At 42.0% G+C, this 19066-nt stretch overlaps 1 protein-coding gene across 11 annotated transcripts in view; it reads left to right on the top strand.

Annotated features, from left to right (window-relative positions):
- Nucleotides 1-19066, top strand: part of INPP4B (inositol polyphosphate-4-phosphatase type II B) — a 554905-nt gene that overhangs the window by 468467 nt on the left and 67372 nt on the right. The window contains exon 27 of one of the 11 annotated variants that reach the window (XM_039539757.1): nt 8643-8729. The exons of the other annotated variants lie outside the window; for them this stretch is intronic. Coding sequence (XP_039395691.1) covers nt 8643-8691 — 49 coding nt within the window. The 3' untranslated portion in view covers nt 8692-8729. Of the gene's footprint in view, nt 1-8642; nt 8730-19066 lie in introns of those variants that run through there. 11 annotated transcript variants of the gene reach the window in all.

Here is a 19066-nt window from a genome sequence, read left to right as displayed (position 1 = left end):
AAGGTAATAATGTTGATGTCATATACTTCCACTTCTGTAAGAGATTTGATTTCATACAACATGACATTTTGATTAAAAAACTAAAAGGATATAAATTAACCTTGTATGCATTAAATGGATTAAAAGCTGCATAATGCGTCTCGCAATGTAACTGTCAGATACGTTCTAGGTATTTTTTGGCGAAGTTCTATGGGCTGTTTGTGAGGAGGGCCAGCTTGGAATTTTATCACCTAGGACTGGAACTATGCAGCTGCTCCTTGGCCCTACCACCATCTCACATTTCTGGACCTGCCTGTTCTCACCTTGTTGGCAGCTGTTGCACTGTGCAATTGATGGCTGACTGCACAAAGAGGAAGCAGTTGTACTCTGGTATTCCTCTCTCTGCCCAGACCAGTGAAGCTTCCCACTCACTTTTATTAAGAGTCCTAGTTCAAGGCTTATAAATGTATACTAAACCTACTGGAATAGCCTGTAATCTATACAGGCCATGGGTATTCTCTAGAATCATAACGTTTTTGAGAGTGGGAATGTTAGGAGGAGAGAGAAGTGAACATTAGGCACATTCTTGTGCTGAAAGGGACCTCAGTATTGAGCAACAGCAAGGACCATTTTTGTGTATTAATTGTGGTAGACATCTACTTTATTTTTTAACAAGAAGTTGTTATTTCTGTAGCAGCAACTATGTGCATGGTGCCTTTCAGACAAGAGGAAAACCAAAGTATGAGATAGGGGAATAGGATGTAATGAAGAGCAGTGTGATTGACCAGTGCAGCATACATCTTGTTAGCTTTCGTTACTTTTATTTGGATTTTTTAAATGTCTTTGTTTATACTCAGTAAGGAGGACTAAGATTTTATAGATCTTTTGGAAAGAGTTCATCTAAAGGAATGGCTTGAATAAGTAAATGATTGAGACGTAGTGAACCAGTTCAGGAAGGGGGTTTCCAGCACAGGTAACAGTATGCTAGAAGATATGAAGGACAATAGTGATTTTTTAAAATCTAGATCTAGTTGTATGATTTCTAAGGCAAAAATCTGTTTTCCCCCACATGAGGGGAAAAAAAGAAGTCAGGGGGAAAATGTGGAACAAATAGTATGTGATGGTATAAGTAAAGACCATATCATAAGCAGGGCCGGCTCCAGACCCCAGCGCGCCAAGCGCGCGCGTGGGGCGGCATTTTGCCGGCAGGGCGGCAGTTGGCTCCGGCGGACCTTCCGCAGTCATGCCTGCGGGAGGTCCACAGGAGCTGCAGGACCAGCGGAGCTCCCGCAGGCACGTCTGCAAGAGGTCCCCCGGAGCCGCAGGACCGGCGACCGTCAGCGCGCCCCCTGCAGCGCGCCGCCCTGCTTGGGGCGGCGGAATTCCTAGAGCCGCCCCTGATCATAAGAATGACCATATGGGTCAGACCAATGGTCCACCTAGCCCAGTATCTTGTCTTCCAGCAATGAACAGAATAGGGCAGTTCTTAAGTGATCCTTCCCCTGTCATCCAGGCCCAGCTTTTGGCAGTCCTTCAGAGCATAGGGTTGCATACCCAAATAGCCATTGACGGAAGTATGCTCCATTAATTTATCAAATTATTTTTTTTAATCCAGTTATACTTTTGGCCTTCACAACATTCCTTGGCAATGAGTTCTACAGGCTGACTGTGAGTTGTGTGAAGTAGTACTTCCTTATCTTTGTTTTAAACTTGCTGCCTCTTAATTCCTTTGGGTGACCCCTGGTTCTTGTGTTATGTGAAGAGGTAAATAACACTTCCTTATACACTTTTTCCACACCGTTCATGATTTTATAGACCTCTATCATATCCCCCCTTATTTGTCTCTTTTCTAAGCTGAACAGTCCTTTTTAATCTCTCCTCATAAGGAAGTTGTTCCATACCCCTAATCATTTTTGTTTCCCTTCTCTGTTCTTTTCCCAATTGTAATATGTTTTTTTTGAGATGGGGCAACCATAATTGCATGCACTATTCAAGGGGTGGGCATACCTTAGTGGCAGTAAGATATTTTCTGTCATATTTTCTATCACTTTCCTAGTGATTCCTAACATTCTGATAGCTTTTTTTGACTGCTGCTCCACATTGAGCAGGTGTTTTCAGAGAGCTATTCACAGTGACTGCAAGATATCTTTCCTGAGTGGTAACAGCTACTTTAACCCCCCCATCATTTTGTATGTATAATTGGGATTATGTTTTCCAGTGTGCAGTACTTTACATTTATCAGATTTGCCATCTCACTGTTTACCCCTTTTTCCAGATCATTTATGAATATGTTGAACAGTTTCAATACAGATCCTGTGGGCATCCCACTATTTACCTCTCTCCACTTTGAAAACTGATAATGTATTCCTACCCTCAGGTCCATATTAATGCCATCATGTCCTGTGTGGGGTAGACACCCCATCACACTTCACTACAAAATCATATTTGGTCACTGTCATCTGCATTCTTTTAGGTTAACTGTGGCCATCTAGCTAAAGGGGATTCTTGCCACTTGACTAGGCAGGCTACATGATATGCTCCCCTAAAGGAGAGCCATGCTGTTGCCAGTCAAAGTTCCACTGACATGTGTAATTTTTCTCTGCTGTGATTTTTTACTCTCCCGCAGAGATACTGACATGATAAATGTTGTTTCATCTAGCACATTAATATCCAGCAACTTTCTGGTAGATATTAGTGCTGCTATATTTTGATCCAAATGAGAGAACAGGGAATTGAACTACAGTTTCCCCCTCAGTGAATTTCTAAAATACTCAGTGCATACTATGGGTAAGGTACATAATTAATTGCTTGCAAGGTGAACACTATGATCATCCAGTTTCCATTGTGGATGCCTGCCAAATGAATTTGCCTTCTCATGCTGTACTGTGCATGAGTTCAGGATCTGAAACGATTCATCACTTGTGGTAAAGTTCATTTAAATAGAGAATACTGATTAATTGGAAAGTGCTTACTGTATTTGCACTTTTTAAAAACCCTTCTAATATAAATGTTCTTTAGCACACTTAGTTGTACATACACTATAGGCAGTAATCACTTCAGAGTTAGCCAGCATATTACCCCTCTCCTACAGTCTTTACTTTAGCTTCCAGTAGTATCTAGTGTTGACTTTAAGATCCTGTTCATCACTACTGCGACACTTCATTGACTGCCTCATTCATATTTTGTACTCAGCTTCTTAGAATCATTAGAAAGGAGTGGATTCTAGTTCCATCATTTATTCAGCATTTCTTTGATAGAGCACTCGCACTCAAAATTAGAAACGTGGTATATCTTACTCTTAAGCGTACAGTAGCATTGATTTATTCTTTATTTTATGTTTACTTTTATTAAGCACTGTGAGGTGGTGTTTCTGAGGCGCAGTGCATAGCATGTTTATTCTATTGTATAAGGTCCTGATCTAAAGCTAAATGTATATAGCAAAGCAAATGTATAGAGGCAAAGCAAACTAAAACTCTGAGCAACAGCAACACTGTCCATCATGAAATTCAGATAGAAAGCAAGAAACAAAACAGGGCTGAAATCAGGGGCGGCTCTAGGAATTGCGCCGCCCCAAGCAGGGACCCTATCTCATTCAATGGCTTGATCGTGTTTGTCTGTGATGGCTGTTGGTGATTCCTTCAGCAGCGACAGCTCCCTTGGTAGCAGCTCCAGAAGCTGTGGGTTCCTGGGCAGTGTCTCCTGAGTGCACTCCCACCAGAGTGGCAGTGATGGCTCTGGCAGCAGCTCTTGCTTCCCACCATAGTAGCCTCACCTCCAGAAGCAGCGGGTTCCTCAATGGTTCCTGATTGCTCCCTCCGGGAGCAGTCTCTTGCTGCTGATGGCACTTGGATGGCAGATGCAATGCATATTATGCTGCAGTAGCCATTCTGCTTGCAGACATCTTGGCTGTAGCCGCACACAAGAAAGCAGAGCCAACAGCAATACACTGCTGCCCAGCTCTCTGGACCACCTGGAAGGGCTCAGGAAATAAGTTTGGGAGCCCACCCCTTTAATAATGTACATTTTATATTATATCCTGTACCTCAGAAAGTATGAGGTGATAAGGAAATTACAATAAGAAGTTTGAAATCCTCCAATCTTTGTGTATCAATTTAAATGGTCTCTTTTTGTCCAGTACTTACTGTATGACCAATGGTTATTAAAACCTTCCTAATCTGCAGTTTTCCTCTTTTTTCCTCTATAAAAGGCATCTTCCTCCCCTCCTTAAGTATTACAGAGATCAATAACTTGTATATAATGCAAGAACACCAAGTCAGGCTTGCATTACTGAGCCCTGGTATGTTCTACAAACTTACGTCGGTATAATTGTGTTGCTCAAAGGTATGGAAAATCCACACCCCTGAGCAACGTAGTTAGACTGATCTAACCCCCAGTGTAGACAGTGCTATGTTGATGGGAGAGCTTCTCCCATTAGCATAGCTACCAACTGACAGGAGAAGCTCTCCCGTTGGCATTAGTAGCATCTTCACTAAGTGCTACAGCAGCACAGCTGCTCTACTGCACCACTGTAAATGTAGACAAGAACTCATGTGAGCTATCCGACTGAAGTACAATTAGGCCAGATTCTGATCTTGTATTATTATTTATTGTATTTTTCAAAAATCACATTTTCAACAATCCAAAAACGTTGGCTGAACTTTATTAAAATCCTCTGGTAGCTCATTCATAACTGCCAATAATGGCCTACCTACAGAATACAAAATAGTGTCATCAATATAAAGATGAACTGAGGAGCTTGCAGCTGCCTGTACTATATTGTTGCTGTTAAGAGAATGAGGGAACCTAAAATAGACTCCTGGGGGACTCCTTTAGTAATAGACTTTATCTGACAAATAAAAATCATCCTATATATCACTGTTTATTTCAGCTCTGGTACCACCTCAAAGAGTCAGAGCTAACATTATTTTTTTCAAGTCCATTTAATAAAATGGCCCATCACATTGAATGCTTTGGAAAAATCAATAATAATGGCTGAACTTCTTGTCCCTTATCAAAAGCATAAATAATATTGTTTTTGTAATAACCAACATAGTGCCACAATGAGTTGAAAACTCCAAACAATTAACAGAGATAATTTCATTTCTCTCTAAATAATGCATGAATTGATTGTTAATCATTCTAGAATATTAGAACAGGCTGATTAGATACATTTTGGTTTATAGAACATGGTTATTTTCATGATCATTTAAAAAAATTAAAATACTTTATAATTATAATATTGCGTTATGTGCTCATTGCATTCCTTTCTATTGTGACATGTTGTTGGGGGAGATTTTCAGAAAGCATTAATGGAGACTTTCTGTGGGAATTGGGCATGTAATTGCCCTTTGTGCCATTGAAGATCTTTGAAGTTTCTTTCTGGTACCACCCACAGTATGCTAGATGCTTTCTGAACACAAATATAAGACATAGTAACTAGATTGAAGCGCTTATAGTCTAAAATCTGTAACCCATTGTGCACGTTTTTCCTACCATCGTGTGCATTCTGGAGGAGACTGGAGGTTTCCTAATCTTTCATCTTTAATATTTTGTACTTTATTCTCCAGCTTCCCATCTACCTAGCAATTGCAATGTAGTGTACTTCCCTTAGGCAGGGAGATAGGCTAAGTGTCTTTCAATTAATTATTATTTGTTTTAGTGTAGCACTAGGAGACTTCAGCGAGGATTTGGGCCCCATTCTGGTAAACACCGTAAAACACACAGTAAGAACATTCCTTGTCTCCAGAGCTTATGATAGAAATAGACAAGACAAAAAGTGGAGAATTGAGAGTCTGCGATTTACTCATAATCACACACAAAGTCTGTGGCTGAGCCAGGAACTGAATCTAGATCTCCTGAATCAAAGTTCTATGCTTTAATTATATGACTATCCTTCCTATCTGTTCTATCTCCAGAGGGTAGGAAGAAATTGCTGCTATCCTTGGATGTTCAACAGATGCCTTGGAAAGGCCCAGCCTCTTAATGACCTGCAGTATTTTACGTATACATAATCCTTTGATTATACTATTTGGGATCATGAGATGATGGCTGCACAGTTTAAGTCCTCATGCCTCCTGTGCATTGCATAGCTGGCGGAGTATGGTAGTCTGGCGAGGATGGTCAGCCAATCCTTCAGCGTAATGCTATTTAGCGTGCTAGTTTGGAATCCTGCCTTGTTGCTGCCCTGGGGAGAAAGTGACTCACTGTACTTTCTTTCTGAAAGGAATCTTTCTTTGTAGGAATTTGCTCTTAGAATGACTCTTTCAGCAAATTTGTTGGGAAAAAAAATCAAATATAAAATGACACGTCTCATTCAGATTAACACAGTATGCCACAGGCAGAAGTTACATAGTAACATCTTGAAAAATCAGTTAGAATGTGTGGGACTCCACTATTTATTTTTAAAATAGCTTATTTTTTGTGGGGAAAATAAGCTATCATCAATTCATAGCAACTATCCTTTGACCATAGCAATTATTAATGGCCCTTGGAGCTGCTGCCTGAGGTCTCTTACTAGTGGGAGGGCATTTATCTTAACTTTGTACATGCAGTGAATTAGCTTTTGTCCTGCTTCCCTCTGTTGCTGCACTCTGTGAGGAATTATCTTGTATTGTCATTGCAGCTTGGTTGGTATTCTTGTCTCAGAGTGAAAATTATATTGCTTCATCATGCCCTTCACTAGAATATGACCTGATGTTGGCAGGGCCAGTACAATGAAGTTTCATGCCCTAGGTGAAACTTCTACCTTGCGCCACCCCCCCACCCAGCTAACTCCGCCCGCCACACCCCACACCCCCCGCAGCAGCTAACCACACCCACCCGCCCCTCCCATGAGAGGAGCCCCCCCATGGCAGCTAATCCTGCCCACCACACCCCCACACCTGGGGAGCCCTCCTCTCCCCCTGCAGCAGCTACCTCCCCCTCTGCAGCTAACCCCACCCGGTGAGGCCCCCACTCTGCAGCAGCTAACCCACCCAGGAGCCCCCTGCAGAAGCTGCCCCCGCCCCCTCCTTGGCAGCTAACGCCACCCGGGGAGCCCTCCCCAGCTCTCCTCCACTGAGCACACTGGCGCTGCTCTAATTCTCCTTCCCTCCCAGTCTTGCGGCACCGATTGGAGGAGAATTAGAGCGGGGGCTGTGTGCTCAGCGGAGGAGGCAGAGTGGAGGTGATCTGGGGCAGGGAGCGGTTCCCCTGTGCGCCCCTCCCCTGTTACTGCAGGCGGCCCTCCCCATGCCCCCCCATCCCGCCCCAGCTCACTTCCACTCCACCTCCTCCCCTGAGCGGGCTTTTAGGCGCCCTAGTTCGCTTAGTGGTTGCACCAGCCCTGGATGTTGGCACAGCAGTACAGTACTATGGCAGAGAGGATACTGCACTAAGCAAGACTATTATCTTTTCTTGGTAGCTGTAGGTGCAGCCATATTAGATTAAAAAATTATCAAAGGGATTTTCAGGTTTCACCAGGAATAAAATCACAATTATGGTGGCATATGCATGAGGTAAGGGGGGTATACGATAAGGTTCAATCTCCCTAAATATTTTAGCTCCTGCCGTATAGTCACAGATCCACATAGAAATAAACATCTAATCCAAAAAAAAGTCTTCATTTCAGCTACTAAAACAGATAAATTAATTTATTGGTTTCCCTGTTTTATTATATGATATCATGGACTGAACTTTCAAAAATAGCTGGCTAGGTTTTAACCCATAAAATGTGTACATATGCACATACAAGCAGCAGTGTGTGGAGAACATGTATTTGAATATTATTCCTGAGGGAATTCTGCACCAAAAAAATTAAATTTCTGCATCAAAAAATTAAAAATTCTGCAAGTTTCATTTGTCAATAAATAAATGCAGGGGCTCCCAGCATAGCAGTGGGAGCACCGGCCATTGGCTGTGCGAAGGTGGGAGATCACCCTGCAGCCCCACCCCCACCCCTGGGACATGGACTCAGCAATGAGACTGCACCCGACCCTTGCACAGCACAAGGGCTGGGCCTGCCCCAGAAACACCCTGAGGCCCTGCCCCTCTGTGTCAGGTATACCAGGTGTGGGGCAGGCATGCTCAACCAGGCAGGACCCAAGTGTGAAGGGGCTCAGTATGGGGGGAGGGATCCAGGTGTGGGGGTGAGAGGGTTCTGTGTGGGACAATCTGCGTGCAGGCAGCTTAGTGCGGGGTCTAGATGTTGGGGGATCTGGATGCACAGAGGCTTGTTGTGAGGGTTCTAGGTTCAGGGGCAATGGGACTCTACAGGGGCTTCCAGGTCAAGGAGGTTGGGGCTCAGTGGGGTGAGGGTCTGGATGAGGGGGCTCTGCGAGGTGCAGAGACATGGGGCTCATTATGGTGGGGGTTTGAGTGCAGGGAGTGTAGAGGTGGGGATATGGAGACAGGGAGGCTCCAGATGCAGGGGTTGAGGTTCAGTGGGGCTCGGGTATGGAGGGCTGGGTGTGTGTGTCTGGCTATACAGGGTGAGGTTTGGCGGGTATGGCAGGTCCAGATGCACGGGGGTTGGGCAGATGGGGGAGCAGCTCCTTGTACAGTGACCCCTCCCCCTGTGTCTGAGTAGTGTTAGGGGAAGAAAGCAGGGGAGGATGCTGAGCTTCCTGCAGCCAGGGGGAGGTTTCTGGTGGTGGGTCTGACCTAGCCCCATCTGTTCCTTGTAGGGAAAGAGGAAGCCCCATCCTCTCCCACCTCCAGCTCAGCCGGGACTAGCAGCTGATCCCAGTGCAAGATAGGAGCCACCAGCTGGGGTGTCCCCAGCCCTGCAGTGATTTAGCTCTCCGCTGAGTACTCTGGTGCCTGAAACAATGTGCCTGTGCTGGTAGGGAGTGGTGCATGACCGCTCTTGCAGCTTCCCTTTGTTTCCCTGTCAGAAAGTTATTTTTCTGTTATGAATTCTGCACAAAATTCCCCCAGGAGTAAAATTGAATATGCAGCTTATACAAGGATGCCAACATGATGGTGTGCCTTTATTATAACATCATTTATTAAGCACCTACCTCTGTGAAATCTGCTTGTTTTACATGCCTTAATTGGAGAGATTTAAGATCTCACTAAAAGTCTAGACACCACTCTCTCTTGCTGCTAATAGCTTTTCCAGTCCTCAGGGGAAATTACCTGTTTGAACATGCAGATTTTGTTGGTCAGTTTAGGTACCACTGTTTGAAAATTCAGCCTCTTTTTCCATTTTGTAGTATGACAAAGGATTATTTCAAATTAGGGAGGTCATTGGGACAGGAATACACTAGCATTTAATGCTCTAACTCACACTGGAACCTGGGCCAACCAGACAGCTGAACCAAGGGACCATATGTGGCTTCTTAAAGATTGGCCCTCACTCTCTTAAGTCAAGATTTCAAACATAGGAGAGAATCTAGTCCTTCATATTGCTGCAAACAGTCTGTCCCAACCTGCTGTACAAACACAGTCCATATACTTTGTTTAATTAAAACTAATTGCCTTTCTTTTCGTTTGGCATTATTAACCAATGAGCTAAAAGAGATCAAATCAAACCTTCTTCCCAAGCTTGGCTGCTCCTAGTATTCTTCCCTAAGGACTGCTCAGCCCACACCCTTGATCCTCTCATCAGATAACCAGTGCCACCTCACTTACATCCAGTTTTCAGAACTCAGTTGACCTTTTCCCAAGCAGGTTCAACACCTTCTAGCATGGTGGAGTGTTGTATGCAAACGCTGCCAACCTGTTATCGTTGTAGTATAAAATGTATTAAGTGTCCAACTTCTTTTCTACATCAATACATGATTGAAGCTCATTGTAACCTACTACCTACCTTTGAAGCTGTCTACTGCTCAAAACACAGATGCTATAACTAATGGAACTAAATGAACCTCTTCTGTATTGTAATCCTTAAATGGAAAAATGTTTTTAGTAGTATTTTATAATAAAGTTTATTAAATGAAATGCATACTATGGTGGAGAAGCAGAGTCAAATGATCATTTATGGTAAAAATAAAAACTTTAAGCTTGCTATATACTCCACTGGGCATGGAATGCCAAAAGAGAAGTAGAAAGGCATTTAGTCGTGTTGCAAGGTTTAATGTACTGTACCATATTATAACAGTCCAAATCACAGGTTTAACTGACTATTGCTTGCTCCTTAATTCTTCTTTTCCTCTTTTGTTTTTATTGCAGAGAGGGATCAAATTAGCCCTTTTAAAATATATGCTGGTGATTCATTAGTTAAGCAAGCTTGGAAGGCTGTGCTGTTACCTATCCTGTTTTCCAATATTTATTGTGCTAGAAAGGATTTTTAATGCTTGCTTGGCTGGGGCAAGTAGAGCATAGCAGCTTAATTCTGATGAGGTAATAAAAACAGATGAAGAAGGTAACATGAAACATATGCTCCAGTAATTGGCAGAAATGTGTGATTCCAATAATAGACACACACAAATAATCAAATGCACATTCAGTAGACTAGAGCTTGTAAATTACACTGCCCTGTGCCAGCAATGCCACGCTGCTTAGAGGAAAGCCCGTCTTGTGAAAAACAGTGGTGCCTGAGAGGAGAGACCCTCCTGTCCAGAGTAGACGGGGATTCTGTCTGTCTCCTTTTTGTCCAATGGGCTGGCCTTTTCTGACCCTGTGGCACTTCATATTGCTGTAAACTGCTCCCCTGCCACACCGCTGGGACCTCTGGTTGAATTTATGCTAGCATAAACTACTAATAAATACAGTCCAGTAGCTTTGGCTCTTTGTCATGTGCAATCCAAAAGGCGATTTCTCAGCCTTTTGGCGAAACTCATGTAGTATCTGTTAAGTTGATTTTTGCTACCTGGGAACTATATCTTGCACTGGCAAGAGGATCATCTAATAGGTCTTAACTGCTTCTAATATCTTACTGATGAAATTAGTGGTATACACTTTACCTCCCACTTTCCCGCTATTATAAAGGGGCAGATATTAGATAGCCTTCACTGAAGCATATAATAAAAAAGCCAACTTATTTTCCTTATTTAGAATTCACTCTTTATTTCTTCAAAATCTTGTATGAAGATTTATTTTGATGATCGCCCCTCAGTGAAATCTCACAATATTGTGGTACACTTAAGATTGCAGAACCTTATTTATTCCCTGGTCAACAAAAACAGTTGCTCCAGTTGCTTCCTCTTCTTTCTGTGGAAAAATACCTAGACCACAGTGTGCTATGTATGAGTAAAGGTCACATTTAATGGTTACCACAGTATAAGTACTCATACTTAAAAGCCCCCCTTGTTGAGATAGCTATTACAAATTATATAATCTCTGTATATGTGTATATTTATAGAATGGATAATTTTAAAACTTTGACAACCTTTCTTGAGATAAACAGATGCTACTTCAGTATTTGCAATACTAAACTTTTTATATAACTTTAATGTATTATAGGTGACGCCTTGAATGCTAAAAATTCTGAGGTAAAGTCATTTAGATACTCAAGGCATTATCCAAACCACTCTACATGTGTATATATAGAGTTTTCAGTCCCCTTTTCAGGTTTTAAGACTTCTCGTTCTTTTGGTATTTGTGCAAGTGAAAGATACAGTGGTGTCTTAATAAGAGATGCAATTTTCCTGTTATTTCCTGGTAGGAAATCCAGTCTCACAGTGGAGAGAGAAAGTGAAGTCAATGATATGAATTAAAATAAATTGTATTCTTTAGGAAAACAATTTGTGGTGGGTAATTGTTATCTTACTTCCAAGATGGTACCTTCCTATTTCATAGTTAATAATTCTGTTTTATTAAAAAACAGGGAGCCAGATTCTCAGCTGGTACAAATGAGCATAGTTCCATTGAAGTCAATGGAGCTACCCTAATTAACACCAGCTGAGAATCTGTCTATCCTAGCAGTTATTTTAAGGTTTTCTTAATTTTATATTGCAGACTTCATTAAGGTACTATACCTGGGAAAGTGTCTTTTTTTTTTTTATTTCAAGCACCAAAAACTTCCTTCTACATTAATTTAGGTAGCTATCTGGCAAGCAAAATAGTTGGACTGCAAACATACGCCACCAACTTTGTTTTAATTAGTACAGTCACAATACCATGTATTTGAGCCAAGAATATTGTATGTCTAATTTAGGGCATTTGCTTTGCCCATGTTGTGGAGGAGTTAAAAGGATACAATTAATCTGATAATATATAAACAATGCAAATGCCCAACTGTGCATAATATGATACCAAGAGAAGGCTTTAGTGCCATGATACCCACAAACACAAGGAGACAAATCTCTGTTCAGACTAACAGAGACAGATAATAGATTTTTTTAGCTTTGACAGCAGCAGCAGCAGGTAGGGAGGAGAATTCTTCTGACATCTGACTCAGTGTCCTGTGCAATATCATCCACAATAAGGTGAATGTGGGATATAGTACATGATAATTGAATGTTATATTGTGCCTTTCTTTACTCCAAATGTTTCCAAAGTCTTTGGCAAACACAAGAATGTAGAAAAGATGCTGGCCACTGTGTCTTAAATCTGCAGTTGCTACACCTGTTCCTTTATAACCTTGTGAAAGCTGCAGAAATAAAGAAGTACAGAGTTCCACCTTTTTTCTGTTAGCTTACATTATTTGAGCTCATGAAGTGATGGACTGTCTGTTTTTGACTAAGCTTAACTTTGTCGTATGGATAAGTAGCAATAATTGGGATAGGAAGGTGAAGGGAGGGAGTGGAACCTATTTGAAACCTGCTCAGCGGAATCCCACTGAAATTGTGTACCATCCTGAGAGCTGGCAAAGGGACCACAAATGTGAGCAAGGATGATGGTGATCACAGACAGGAAAAAAGTTGTGACATAGTCATGCAACCACCTTGATCAAAAGTTCAGAAGCTTTTTAAATACTCTGGTTGCTATTTGGAGAAACACTTTCTTCCTTGTGAACACTGGCATCAGCTCCCAATGTTTGTACAGGCAACTGTCCTCCTTAGTAACCGATAAGTAGAAGGAGACAGGCACACCAATTCTTCTAATTTCCCAAAAAATATGCTGTTCCTTAAAATCATAATCTGCATATTAACAGAGGGTAGGACAAATAAAAACACTTTTAGCTCATGAGAATCTCAATCCCTAGCTAGCAAACAAACAAACAAACCAATCAATTAACAGTAGGATACCAAGGGAGGAAAAATAACTTTTGAAGTGGTAAGAGAGTAGCCCATTACAGACAGTTGACAAGAAGGTGTGTGTAACAGTAAGGAGAAATTAGTATTGGGGAAATTGTTTAGGTTTCCACTCCCAGTCTTCCTCCTGAATAAAGACTGGGAGTTATTTTTCTTCCCTTGGTATCCTGCTGTTAATTGATTTATCTCATTAGACTGACCTCACACTTGGTAAAGAAATCCCCATCCTTTCATGTGCTTATGCCCAAATAAATTTGTTAGTCTCTAAGGTGGCACAAGGACTCCTCATTTTTTTTTGCTCATACAGACTTACCCAGCTACCACTGAAACCAATCCCTAACAAGTCAACCCTATCATTTGCCTTTGAGGGGGATAGGCAGGAAGGAAGATAGTATGCAGAAGTGATTTGAGGTTTGGTTCTGTTATCAAGTAATTATGTGTTTGTTTATTCCACTTATATAAACATATTTGTGCACTAACTTTGATGCTAAGGCTGACAGGAAGACTGCTACCAGATAAGATCAGTTCTCAAAAGTTCAAAATACTCAAGTTTATAACATTTAAAAAGAATGCAATGTCAGTGTGCTCGTCAAAAATAACTTGAGTTGAACTGTCATTATTACATTCTGAGACTGAAATAGTTGGTAACTTTATGCGATGGTTTCTGCCTTCATGACTCACTCTTCAAAAAAATGTTATCAGCACACGAGCTGATTTTCAGTGGCACTCACACTGCCTGGGTCCTGACCACCGGTCTCAGGGGCTCTGCATTTTAATTTAATTTTAAATGAAGCTTCTTAAACATTTTAAAAACCTTATTTACTTTACATACAACAATAGTTTAATTATATATTATAGACTTATAGAAAGACCCCTTCTAAAAACGTTAAAATATATTACTGGCACGCAAAACCTTAAATCAGAGTGAGTAAATGAAGACTCAGCACACCACTTCCGAAAGGTTGCCAACCCCTGATCTATACTGAAGCTTTTTAGGAGAAAAGAGAATATCAGTTTATAATTCTCAGCTTGTGTATGCCTCAATATTCTATTAAAAACCATGAAAAACCATTAAGCAGTTTAATTTAAAAGGAGATGAATTACAAATGCACTATGGATTCACTGCTCAAGAATCCCAGTTTTTGCATCAGAAGTTCTCTCTGTCCTTGATTGTGTGTCATCCTTCAGTTAGGTCTGAAATTTAAAGATTCAGAAAGTAATGGCAGTTTTGAAGCACCATTCACAGCCATTTAATTGTTCAGGAGTCTTTTCTCCTTCTTAACTGACACTTTGCCTTATTTTATTTCTCTGTCTTAATTTTTATGAGGTTTGTCCCCAGTTTTTGTAATAAAATGTTGACAGGGACTGCCTGATGCTATAAAATGCACGACGTTCCACATTTCTTAACCCTCCTAAACAACAACAAACCCCTCTTTAAAAAAACCTTTGTGGCTGGAATTATTTTTAAAGGATTTTCATGGTCAGCACAAAGCCTGTGAGACCTCAATACAAAAAAAGGGTAACAATAATAATATGTATTTAACATTTACATATGGCTTAATGGATTTTCAGTGCATTGTACAAACAGTGGGCCAAATACATCCCTGCTAAAACTCCATTGCAGTGACAGGAATTGCATGAGGTGTGATTTTGACCAACTAGCTAGCTAATTCTCATCCAATTAAGGAAGGAAAATATTATCCCAATTTTGTAGGTTCTTTCTCATTTGGGGCCCATATCCAAGAATTCAACCTGATTTGGGGTCACTGGAAAACCAGGAATTTTCATAGCTTCTACCCAAAAGCATAAATCAGAACAAGTTTTCTCCCAAATTGGCCACAGGCTTAGCTGAATTTCAGATTTTGTAATCAAACCCCAAACCAGGCAAAGTTTAAATCCTAACTCTCCATGAGACTCTTCATACTCCTGCCACAGTAATCTTTTCAGTCAAAACAAGGAGACTGTCAAGTAATGATAATAGTGATCTCCATTTTACAGATGGGAAAACTGAGGAACTAAGTGATTGCCCAAATTTGCAAAACTGGGATTAAACCCCCCATTTCCTAGCTCCATGGTCTTAACTACAGAGTCATGCTACCTCCCTGCCTATATAGCATTTTCAGACAGATATTTTTAAATGTAAACAACCACATTGGTAAATAATAGCAAATCACAGGGGAGTAAGACTTTATATATATATATAGCTAAAATATTTTAACTTTCTTCATCAATCAGGAAGAATCATAGATATAAATATTTTATCAGGAAATGTGAGAAGAAGGATAGCCCAGAGTTTGGGGTACTGGCCTACGATGTGGGAAACCCAGGCTCTATTCTCTGCTCTGCCACAGACTTCCTGTGTGACCTTGTACTTAGCTTCTTTGTGACAGGGGTCACCATCTGTAAAAAATAGGAATCCTGGAAAAGAGACGTGTGCCACTGGGATAAAACTGCCCAGTGAAATATCATGAAAATAATCCCCCTACAACCAAGTTGGCCATGGGATACACACACACAAAAACAATGTATAGAAAAGGATTCACTGGTCTTGGTACTGGTTTTAGAACAGAGATAGAAACAAGGAGATTATAAAATGGACAGTCGTCTGTTCTTGGAACAGCACTGTAGGCTGTAAAACACCACAGGAAATAGAAATTAGTTTTATGGTTTTGGAACAGGTCTTATACTTTTGCTATAGCTACAGCATTCAGATTGAACACTTGACTCCACAAAGTCCAGCAGCTGGTGTAATGGTCCTAGTTAAGGCCTTTCCATGGTGCTATTACAGAGGAGCTAGGTTGAATTCCTGACTCTGTTGAAGTCAGTGGCAAAACTCTTGTTGACTTCAGTGGGGCCAGGAGAGTAGCAAAGAATAAATCTTAAAAAGGTGCCATTTTCCTTGGATTATTTAATATTTATAATTAGTAGATGTAGTTAAAAATCTAGCAGACATTCTACTTCAGACACCAGGAATGAAATGCATAACCTGTTGAAGTCAATGAAAAAACTCACATTCACTTCAGCAGGGACGGGATTTCACCCATGAAGTTTTCTGTTTTGGTAATTTTCTAGATCTGTATTGTATATGTCTTCCATGTAAATATTTAAGTTGCTCTTCTAGCTGCTCTCATAGTAGTTCATTGTATGTTAGAATTTCTTTTGTTAAAAAATGCTAAGAGATCCTTAGCTCAGCTCAGGAATAATTTATTTTTGTCTTTATCAAGCTGTAATTTAAATCATTTCAACTATTAGGTAGGGAGACTAAATAGTGGTTTGGTGCTATTTTTTCACTAAGTTGGTAAGGCAATGTTTTTTCATCAGAAAATGCCAATTTGTGAAAACCAAGCTTTTTGTGGGAAAGTGTCAGTTTCAAGGAAAATTAAATCAAGAAAAGTTTCTTGACAATATTTCTGGTGAGAGAAGATTCTGCCAGAACAGCCTGGTGGTCAAAGCACTGACCTGGGGTGGTTTGAATCAGCCAAAGCATGGACTTTAAACCTGGGTTTCCCACATCCCCGGTGAGTGCCCCACCTATTCTGGCATGGGTCTCTGCTTTTTTTCCCAAAAGTTTTCAGGCTCATCCCAATGCAGAATGGAACATTTTTGAAATAGTGAAAATACTTGTTGAGTGGGAAAATAACTTCCCACCAAGCCATCTAGTCATCACACAGTAGCAAATATATAAACAGCGTAGGTCACCTTAGTTTTTGAATATTTGGGTGCAAGTTTTCCCCAGGTTTCAAGCAGGAATGAGTTTACTGGTTTCCTCCTAATCCCCAGTGGGGATCTGAAAACACTACAGAATACAGACACTATTAGCAGTTATAGTGCAGGATGTAGGAGACTGGCAAGGTGACAATAGCAGGGGTGTTGAAGAACAGGACTGAAGGAGGAGATTTTTCAAAGGCATAAATGGGAGTTAGGCATCCAATTTCACTGATTGCCAATAGAAGTTGGATACCTAACTCCTTTAGTCTCCTTTGAAATTCCCAGCCAAGGTGTATTGACAAATCTTGGTGGAAAAGTTGGACTGCTGCAGTCAGCACCATTGTTCTTTAATGAAAAGATTTATGTAATTTCAGAGAGCTACACATAAACCATTGCAGTAAATTGCATTTTGTTAGACAGGGGCATTCTTTCCAAGGAGCCCAAGCTTATCAGTGTAATCACAGAAAACAATATGGTTTTGCTTTATCTGATTGTGTAAATGGAACCCATTTCAGTTGTTCCTCTCCAGTTATTAAATACTGCCAGAATGGTGTGCTTCATCTAGCAGTATTCCCATTCTTGGCTTGTCCCATCACAACAGCAGTACTGGGTTTTAATGACAGTGTGAAGGCTAGGGTTTGTTCATATTTAAATGCATTTTAAGTCTACAACCCTGCCATTCTTTCACTGTGATCAAACAGCACTTCCAAATTAGTGTCTTCTTTGGGCCTGATCCCACGTTCCAAACCCTCATTGCATTGATGGGCATTTATGGTGCATGGATGTTGTTTGATCAGGCCTTTTCTGAAATTTCCAAGATTTGAATATCTTGCTATGAGCACCACATCTTGACATTTCAGTTCAGTCAACTGAGTGGACAACCAGCACTTTACCTGGAGAAGGAAGAGGGAAAGGGGGGTGGAGAGCAGTAGGCAGTGTCAGTTAGAAAGAAGATAGGTTTATGACAGAAGAAAAGAGTAAAGAAGAAGAGAAAACAAGAAGGGAGCTGGGAAACAGAGGAGGCTGGAACAGGAAAAACAGGAGGGTAGATAAGGCAGGAGAGAGAACAGGAAATAGTGCCTGGTGCTGCACTCTTGGATGTGCACATGGATTAGATTGTACACTGCCAATCTGTGGAATGGAAACTGTCTCCGAATCCCTGATTAAACTCACTAACTCCCTTAGAAGATTCTCCATTCCAGCCCCACCAAATGTTCATGGCTTGGGTCTAGATCAGGGGTGAGCAAAATACAGCCCACAGGTCTAACATTTCCGTACGGTCTAACATTTCTGTCCAGCTCACCTTGACTAACATTTCTGTCCAGCCTCCTCTGCCCCCTCGCAATCGCTGTGTTCAGGCCGCTAAAAGTCCCACGGCGCAGTGGGGCGCTCAGGCAGGCTGCCTGCCTGCCTGCTGTGGTCCCATGCTGCTCCAGGAAGTTGCCAGCTGCTGCTGGCACATCTCTGCGCACCCCTGGTGGGGGGGGGGAGGCAGCTCCATGCACTGCCCCCGCCCGCAGCACAGTCCTCACAGCTCCCATTGGCTGGAAACTGGCCAATGGGAGCTGCAGGGGTGGTCCTTGCGGGCGCAGGCAGCGCACAGAGACCTGCTGCCCCCCTCCCCCTAAGGGGCACACAGAGATGTGCCAGCAGCAGCCAGCCACAGCTGCTTCCGGGAGCGGCGTGGGGCCACAGCATGCAGGCAGGCAGCCTGCCTGAGCCCTGCTGCACTGCCGGCTTGGAGCCACCTGTTGTAAGCGCCTCCCGGCCACAGCCTGCACCTCACACTCCAACCCCCTGCCCAGGTCAGAACCCCCTCCTGCACCCAAACTCCCTCCCAGACCCCGCACCCCTTCCATTAATGTAGTAGAAATGTGTGGCCCGTGACCACTTACCAAAATTCGAGGAGTAGCCCACCTGCGAAAATTATTGTCCACCCCCGCTCTAGATGGTCTTTGTAAATCAGTAGATCATATAGGCAGCAGGTTTCAGTGTAGCAGCCGTATTAGTCTGTAGCCGCAAAAAGAACAGGAGTACTTGTGGCACCTTAGAGACTAACACATTTATTTCAGCATAAGCTTTCGTGGGCTACGGTTAGGGTTAGGGTTAGCTGTAGCCCACGAAAGCTTATGCTGAAATAGGCAGCAGGGTGGTTCATATTAGCTTACAATGGCTTTTTCTGCATTTGATACTGTCTAAGGGCAAGTCTACACTTACCAGCCGGGTCGACGCGGTGAGTTCGACTTCTTGGAGTTCGAACT

The sequence above is a fragment of the Mauremys reevesii genome, linkage group 5 (genome assembly GCF_016161935.1).
Source record: "Mauremys reevesii isolate NIE-2019 linkage group 5, ASM1616193v1, whole genome shotgun sequence".
NCBI classification, from domain to species: Eukaryota; Metazoa; Chordata; order Testudines; family Geoemydidae; genus Mauremys; species Mauremys reevesii.
This window is presented reverse-complemented; position numbering and strand designations above follow the sequence as displayed.